Source organism: Ornithorhynchus anatinus, chromosome 11, assembly GCF_004115215.2.
Source record: "Ornithorhynchus anatinus isolate Pmale09 chromosome 11, mOrnAna1.pri.v4, whole genome shotgun sequence".
Classification (NCBI taxonomy): Eukaryota; Metazoa; Chordata; class Mammalia; order Monotremata; family Ornithorhynchidae; genus Ornithorhynchus; species Ornithorhynchus anatinus.
The window spans coordinates 134,996-143,791 of record NC_041738.1 but is presented as its reverse complement, the minus strand read 5'-3'; the positions used below and the strand labels follow the sequence as shown (position 1 = coordinate 143,791).

General features: G+C 51.9%; 1 protein-coding gene across 1 annotated transcript; it reads right to left on the bottom strand.

Moving 5' to 3' along the window:
• Positions 1 to 203: 203 nt before the first annotated feature.
• On the bottom strand, positions 204 to 8,388 carry GTPBP8 (GTP binding protein 8 (putative)). Its single transcript, XM_029075741.2, has 7 exons — positions 8,045 to 8,388; positions 7,075 to 7,173; positions 6,500 to 6,630; positions 4,188 to 4,287; positions 2,208 to 2,326; positions 1,871 to 1,993; positions 204 to 439 (listed from the first exon to the last, which is right to left on the bottom strand). The coding sequence occupies exons 1-7, from the start codon at positions 8,381 to 8,383 to the stop codon at positions 391 to 393; spliced, it is 960 nt and encodes a 319-aa protein (XP_028931574.1). The 5' UTR covers positions 8,384 to 8,388; the 3' UTR covers positions 204 to 390.
• Between the last annotated feature and the right edge of the window lie 408 nt (positions 8,389 to 8,796).

Sequence of the window (8,796 nt, the reverse complement as noted above, 5' to 3'; positions counted from 1 at the left end):
GATACCAACAGTGGGTGGGAGGTGGTGGTACAGCTGACAAGAGACTGAGGAGCAGCATGTAAGAGGATGTGCTGGGGTGTGAGAAAAGATTGGGGGGGGGGGTGGGTGGGAGGTATGAGTGATGGAACTGCATGTGCAACAGAAGCCACATGGGTCACAATTTCTGTAATTTGGTCAAAACATCAAGCCCGAGAAGGTGTAGATACTTTACACTGGGTTTTGTTTTTACTTGATCACAATATCTCTTCCGGTGGGGTTTCACCCTACCTAAAGGATGACTTTATTCATATTGTGTGAGGATGGTTTAACAGTTTACTTCACACCTTCCCCTGCTTGAGAAGGGGCTCTAGTCCATTTGAGAATGCTGCTGACCTTTTTCAGCCTCCTCCATCAGAGCCCCATTCCTGTCCAGGTACCAGTCCTGGACTTTCTCTGAGAGCTGAAAAAGAGGAAGAATCCAAGACTAATGTCCCTGGCCCAGGACTGGGCCCCCAGGCAGCAGATGTGGGACCCTGGGGCTCCTGAAATGTCCACTGGTTGCATGACATGTCTTGCCCCATTCAGATCTGGGTTAAAACAACTCTTTCCTTTGGGAAAACTACCTCAGCATGTGGCCGTGGCACCTATCACCACTGCCAGTTGTGAAGTGCAGCTGTGGGGGATAGAGTCCTGTAGCTCCTGCCCCCCTTCTCTCACAGGACACAGCCCCTGCCCTCATCAGAGGCAGGCATACCCCACACTCATGTGGTGGCAGGGGAAGGGTGCTCTGGAACAAGCCAGAATCTCATTCTGATCTGTTGTCCTGGAGCCAGGCTCATCCCTCCTGGTCAAATGGGGAATGTCAGAAGGTTGTAACTGTTGAGACCACCCTCTGACATAGGTGGGAGCAATTCTGTGTTGACCAGGAAAGTGGTGGGGGTTTCTGCAGCCAACTGGCACTGGAGGACCACTCCCTCCCCCAACCCACCACGCTGGTTCCTGGGCTGTGCAGCCCTGCCGGAAATGGCTCTTCAGGCCCATCCCATGGCCCAGGCATGGTGACTGGAGGAGCCTGCAACAAGGCAGCTGCCTCTTACCACACAGCGGTGATGTGGAGAGCTCAGTACTTAATATGGGCTAAGCACTGTGCTTAGTGCTGGTGCAGAGAGATGTCAAAGTCCCTGACCTACAAGGGGCTGAGTCTACAGTGAAGGGAGAACAAGTACTGAATTTCCACTTTAAAGATGAGGAAACTGAGGCCCAGATAAATGACTTGTCCAAGGTATTGGAACCCTGGTCCCCTGAATCCCAGACCTGTACTCTTTCCACTAGGCCATGCTGCTTCTCAAGAGCATGAAACATTCAGGGTAGTTTATCCCCCACACCCTGCCACCAGCACAGACTCCTTAGGTGGGGCCCAGGCAAGACCATGATGTCAGGGCTCTGGCCTCAGGTCCCACCACGCCAGGGGCCCCATGGTCACTTCTCCAAGTGTTACAGTAGGAGCTCAGCCTTTAGGATGTGACCACCAGAGGCAGACTGACTTGAAACTGTACCATCAGGACTGAAGCCATGTGGATTTTTATTTGTTGCCTTAAGCCCGAGTCCAGTCTGCCAGGGAAATGAAACAGTGACAGGGAGTGGCTGAAACTCATCCAGCTGTCCGTCATTGGATTAGTCGGTTGCCGCTTTTCCAAGATTGGGGTTAGAAACTGACAAGTCACCAACAAGTGGCTTGTCACGTAGAAAAACCATTTTAAGGACTCCATGTTGAGGCCCGGGCTCCTGTCGCCACATGGCAACGGGTCTATGTTGTTGCTGCTGGCTAGGTTGTTTTGCCCACATGGCTCTCTCAGCAGATTGGGTCCAGGGTAACCCTCACCATACCTACGTGTTAAGTTGACTGGTCTCAGCGGCCCCCTCCCTGTGGGCGTGGGGAGCATCTGGGGGGAGGTTTCCCGTTACATCTGCGATGAAGCAGCGCAGCAGATGGATTCCAGAACAGGTGACAGCACTGTGAAAACCGAGTTCAAGCTGTAGTCTCACAGTTTGGGCCCTGCACTGTTCCCAGGGGGCAAAATGCTTACTCAAGGCGGGGATGAACAAGCTCAGTCACTGACCACAAACAACAGGAAGTTAATGCCCTGCGATGGGATTCTAATTTGTGTGGTGTCCCCAAGCCCAATGGGAAGCCCCTGCCCTCAGTGGGAAGAGGAGCCCATTCTTACCTCACGGGAAACAGTTGAGGGAAGCACCCCTGGGTATGCTTGTTCACGAACTCTTGGATCTGGAGCAGCTGCTTTATTAAGTAGCCCTTGGAAACCTTATCAATTTTGGTTAACACGAGCTGCAGGAATCCATTAATGGAGAAAGAAAGGGAGTGAGAGATGGAATGCGGGGGAGAAATAATAACAATTGAGACACTTATGGACCACCCACTGAAATAATTATGGCATTTGTTAAGCACCTAAATATGTGCCAGGTACTGTACTAAGCACTGAGACACTGGGGTAGTTAAAAGATAATCATGTTGCACACAGTCTCTGTCCCACATGAGGCTCACAGTGTAAGTAGGAGGGAGAACATGTACTAAATCTCCATTCTACAGATGCGGAAATGGAGGCACCGAGAAGTTAAATGACTTGCCCAAGGTCACACAGCAGGCAAGGGGCTTGACTCCCAGACCCAACGCTAGAGGCAGCCGTAATCTGAAAACTTCTGAGTGAATTCTCCCCAAGCACAATGGGTTAGCTTTTCAAAACATACAGGATGTACTGAGGTACAGTGTGGCCACTATATCCAACACATCCAGTAACAGAAAAGTTTTACGGAAGGGGGCCCGATGAGCCCCGGGGCGTCAGTGAACCAGGAAGCAGCCGGGAGCAGGGGTAGGGTCATCTTGGGCCCCCGGCCTAGGGTCCCATACCAGATCACCCCTGGCCTGGCAGCAGCCTCTGCCTGACCCCGTGCCTGAGATGTACCACCAGAGTGGCCTGGCTGCATGTCACGTCTGAGCCCTGTGGCAGTGGAGGAGGAGGAGGAAGAAGAATGACAGTGTAAGCCCCATGTGGAGGCTGAGCTGGTGTCTCAAGCCATGTTTGGGGATCAGAGGGCTGAACTGCACCTGTTGGTGATGGTCTTTGCTAGTCTGCAGCCACGGGGCTTCGGGGAGCACGGGACATTTGGTTTCGCCCACAGTGGGTGAAGAGTGCACAGGAAGGTGCTGTGGTTGGCTAACGAAACCCTAATGTGTCCTGCACAAATAGGACAAGGGCAGAAAGGGGAGCTGGAGAGAGACAGAGAGCATGTGTGTGTGTTTGTGTTTGGGGGTGGGAGAGGGGATATTTATGTGACAGGACAGCCAGGCTCACTCTGCCTGCCCCCAGCGCTTCTCCCCCTACCCGACCCCGTGGCAGATAAACCCATTTTCCTTTGACATCTAGAGTGAGGAATGACTTTAATAAGGAAGTTCTATGCCTCCTACACTTATCACACCTTTGAGAAGTTACTCATTTTGCAGGTGGATTCTTTTTAGAATGGGCTTAGGGGCCTCTCTGGGAGAGTTCCCGATTTGTATCCTACTAGTAAGACTGAATTGAGTATGGACACTTTCAAACACGGTGGTGCGTAGTTATTTATTCAGACCTAAAGTCAATGATTTATTCAGTTGCTTCCCTGGCATATTCATCCGACTTGCTATCTGATCTCTGTTCTCTTTCCAACTATTTTGTCATCTAGTCTCCCTGAAAGTGGAAACTGCTTGTAGGCAGGAGCTTCTGTGGTACTTTTCCAAGTCCTTGGAACAGATTCTAGAATCAGTAAGCACTTAATACTGCTACTCAATACTTCCACCAATAAAGCAATATATGTTGTACAAGAACGCTTTATTCAGCTCCCTATTTCTTAACTGTGCCAAAACCTTTTGACACTTGTGAAAAAGGGATTAGCAACTTAAATCTATTACCAGTGGTTCTACACTAACATCATAACATGAGGGTAAGGAAGAGCCAAAGGGAATGAAATGAATACACAAGGAGCTGCACACATCCATACCAAAACAATCACATTAGAACAGGCTGAACAAAAAGCACGGATTCATTTTTTAAACCCGTGCTATTTGGGCACTTGGAAAAAGGTACAGACTCATGCCAAGAAACTCTTTAGAAGTACAGCTAGCACTATGCATGATAATTTTTAAAATTACTTACCACATAGGGTAATGCAAATTCTTCACACATTTCTATAGCAATGTAGTCTGCTTTCTGAATTCCTACACCGCTATCCAATAACAAAAATGTTTTCGACAGGCTAAAAGACAAAATTTGGTGGCAATACAAGAATTAGTTTAGTGTCTTTCAATTCCTGGAATAATTCAGGAAAGCACAGACATGAAGAATAGCAGGATTTATTGAGCACAATAGGGTGCAATGCACTGTACTAAACATTTGGGAAAGTACAATAATTATGGTAGTTATGCGCTTTCCTCATGCCAAGCACTGGGGTAGACAAAAGTTAATCAGGTTGGACACAGGTCCCCATCCTACATAGGGCTCACACTTATACTCATTTTACAGTTGAGGTAACTGAGACCCAGAGAAGTGAAGTGAGTTGCCCAAGGTCTCATGACAGAGCCGGAATCAGAACTCAGGTCCTTCTGACTCTCAGGTCTGTGCTCTATCAAGTAAGCCACACTGCTTCAGCCTCAGAAGTACAATGCACATTTCCTGTCCACAAGGAAATGAATCAGGCTCTGGTGGGGAGGAGACATGCATAGAAATATTTACAAGTATTAGCAGAATAGATATTAATTCCCCATTTTTCATTTTCATTAGTTCACTAGTGATAGAGTTGGTTAAAAGAGCACATTAAATGAAAGCTGGGCAAAGCTCCTCAGATCACTATTGACTCCACTCTCCATTCCCTTCACACAATGCAAGATGTTCCTCGGGGGAGTTTGTTGGCTCTGACCAAAATGCAAATTGTCAAAGTTTTGTGGGCCGCCAGGGCAGGAGTCTGGGAGGCTGAGGAAACTTGAAATGAGGAAAAGCCTACAGGAACAGTGCAGAGCCTGACCACTCCTTTTACTTTAACATGGTTGTCTTGATTTGCTGATTTGATTACTTGTCCACAACTCACTGTGAGGTAGTGTAACCTGGTAGAAAGAGCTTGGGACAGTGTCAAGAGTCCCAAATTTAAGTCTGAACTCTGCACTTAGCCTACTGTGAAACCTTGAGCAAGTCACTTAAATTCCCTGGTCCTCAGGTTTCACACTTGTAAAATGGGGATGAGATAAATTGTGGGCAGAGACTAGGTGTGATTCTATCTTTGCATGCCCCAGCACTTAGCATGTAATAATGCTTAGTAAGTGCATTATTATTATTATTCTTTATACCTGCCTTCCCACCAACTTAGACTGAGAACCCCAGGTAGGCAGGGGCATTTCTGACTTAATTATCTTGAATTCACCCCAGTGCTGAGCATGTAGAAAAGTATAATACTGATTCCAACCAGAAACTCCCCCTGAACAGCCCACCTGATGAGATTTGTGCCTATGCCCCAGCAGGGACCCTCATGGATGTCACACACCCACTGTCTCTCTGCCTAAGGCTCGATGATTTCCCCCCCATCCTTACCACCCCCTGCTTTTGTCTACACTGAGAGGAACATCCCTCCTTGGGGGTGGAGGGGGGTGAGTGGCATGGTGATGTTGGCTGGAGGGAGAGTCCCCTCAAGGAGGCAGTTTCCATAGGTTCAGTTTCTGGGACCGTCCAAGGGTGGCTGTGGAGGGGATGGGCAGGACTGTGATGGCCTGAGAGCATCATCCTGGGACCACTCCGAATCCATCAAACCATGGTACTCTTTGAACATTTACAATGTGTACAAGACTGTACTAGGGCTTGAGAAAGTACAATACAACAGAGTTGGTAGAAGCAATCCCTGCCCACAAGGAGCTTACAGTTCTGCATCGCCAGAGCTCCCTAAGCCCCTCTAGATGGACAGGTGGGAGGATGGACCAGATCTCCCAGAGCCAGGGGCTCCCCGGAATGTGACCCAAGAACAGGGGTTTTTGTATATGCGGCTTCCAGTTCACTAAACTGGAGTCTCCAGTTAAAACAATAATGGCATTTAAGTATCTATGTATCAAACACTATGCTAAGGATTGGGGTAGGTGCAAGAAAATCAGACCTGACACACTCCCTCTCCCATATGGAACCCACAGTCAAAGTAGGGGGGGAGGAACAAGATTTAATTCCCATTTTACTGATAAGGAAGCTGAGGCACTGAGAAGTTAAGTGATTTGCCCAAGATCACATAGCAGGTAAGTGGCAGAGATGGGATTAGAACCCAGGTCCTCTGACTCCCAACGCCAGGATCTTTCCACGAGGCCAACTGATTCACTTGGTTGGTAACAAACCTAGCAGGGCCTGGATGCCTTGCGTTATTCACGTTCTTCCATGTCTGTTCACGCCTGGGCACTGAAGGTCCACTGGGACGAGTGGTGCTCAAATGTTTTCCTTACCTCTGCCGGTTTTTCAGGTAGGCCTCCACCATGTCGACAAAATCTGCAGGCGCTCGGTAGCCATAACCTGGCATATCTACGATTGTAAAACACTTTCCAATGTGGAAAAACTGCATCTTCTTTGTGTGCCCCTTTAGTCAGAAAAGGAAATAGCTTAATGGTGTTAAGGGAGGTTGTGCTTGGTACCTTTTAAGCAAAGACAGCTAGTCCTCATCATGACCCAGGTTTTCTCAGGCTTGGCTGTGTTCATAACCAAGAAGCCCTCCGGCCCTGTTCCCGAGGCTCAGGCCACAGACAAGAAAAGAGGAAGAGGCCTGGCTAAGGTCACCAAATTAACAGCAGGCAAAGATAAAACCCCAAATCCCACTTTGTGCATCCCAGTGCATTGTTTCCCTGAAATTATCATCGTGAAAGGGTGGGGTTTTTTTCTTTCTTTTAGCACATAGCCATAGGAGATGCATGTAGGGCTGGACTCATGTGAAAAAGCTCAATTCCATGATTTTGACCATTCAAGGGTCTTGGGCCCTCCCAAAAAGGTGGGCCTGGTCCAGGATACCTGGCCACGGTTTACCTACCGGCTTTTTGGATACTCTGACTTCCACCTCGGGGGCCAGTGAAAGCAAAGCCTTGAGCAAGGATGACTTTCCAACGTTGCTTCTGCCTATAAAGCAGACCTGATGAGAAGAGAGTGAACAATGAACGGTCAGCGGGACACTGGCCCTGTGGCTCTCCTCCCCGGCCTCTGACCCTCCCCTTCCAGCCAATAATGGATCCTCCACAAGGTCACTATGGAGAAACTCCTAGCCGGGCAGGGCCACAGGGGCCGGCAGGGAGGGGATGAGACGCTGGGGAGGGAGACTGGGTCGGTTATTCAGTCAACCCTATTTACTGAGTGCTTGCTGTGTGCAGAGCATTGTAATAAGCACTTGGAAGAGTACAACAGAATGAGCAGCTACATTCCCTGCCCACAACGACCTTACGGTCTAGAACGGGAGACGGATGTGAATAGAAGTAAATAAATGACAGGTAAGGACATGAGTGTTGTGGGCCCGGGAGGGGGGATGAGAAGCAGCGGAGCTTAAAAATAAAGTGTGTTATGTGTTAAGCGCTCAGTGGAAAGAGCCCGGGCTTGGGAGTCAGAGGTCGTGGGTGCGAATCCCGGCTCCGCCACTTGTCTGCGGTGTCACTTGTCACAACTTCTCTGGGCCTCAGTTACCTCAGCTGTAAAAATGGGAGTTAAAAAAAGGTGAGCCCCACGGGGGACCATCTGATTACCCTCTATCTACCCCAGCGTTTAGAACGGTGTTCGGCGCAGAGTAAGCGTTTAACGAGCAAGTCGGGGTGATGCAGAAGGGAGGGGGAGAAAGGGAAAGGAGGAACAAGGGGGTCCGGCCCGATGTGGCCGCTGCCGCCTCCAGTGCGGCCCCCAGGCGCGGGCCGGGGCCGGGGCCGGGGCCGGGGCCGGGCTGAGAAGCGGGCGTGTGGAGGGGGAGGGGGGGGAGGAGGAGGAGGAGGAGGAGGAGGAGGCGGTCCCGCCGGCCTCACCTCGGGGCGGCCGGGGGGCGGGGCGTGTTCGAGGCGGACGGCGGAGCCGGTGAAGTCGATGCGGTGTGGGCCCGAAGGGACGAACAGCTCCTCGGCCCGCGCCACGGCCCGCAGGCTGGGGCTGAAGGCGCAGAAGGCGCCGGGCCACGCTTCCCGGGCCACGTGCCGCCCCAGCTCCCGCAGGGGGAACAGCAGCGCCGTCGCCTGCCTCTCGGGCAGCCTCAGCACGTCGGCCAGGGCCAAGGCCCCGCTGCCCGCCGCTCCGTGGGCCGTCCGGGCCCCGACCCGGAGAGCGGCCCGCCGCCCGGCGGCTCCGACCCCGCGCCGCAGCGCCTCCATGCCGCCCCCGCCCCCCCCCCCCCCCCCCCCCCCCCCCCCGCCCCCCCCCCCCGCCCCCCCCCCCCCCCGCCCCCCCCCCCGCCCGGCCCTCGGGCGCACGCGCACAGCTTTCGCAGCGCCCCCTGGGACTTGTAGTTTCCCCCCCTTTTTTCCCCCTCGCTCTGCCAGCCCGCCGCCTACTGACATCCGGGGCTTCGTGCTGCGGCGCAGGCGCGGCTCCTGGCGACCGCCGGGCTCGGGACCGCGCCGCGCGCCCCCGACAGCCCTCTCTTTCAGCAAACCCACCCTGGCTTGAAGCGGTCGGGACTTGTGTCTCGCTTCCCGGGCCCAAACAGGCTGTGAAGCAGCCATCTTTTCCCCCTCCTGTTGTTGGTTAAACTCTTTCTTTGCGTCAAACACTGTTCTAGGGGTAG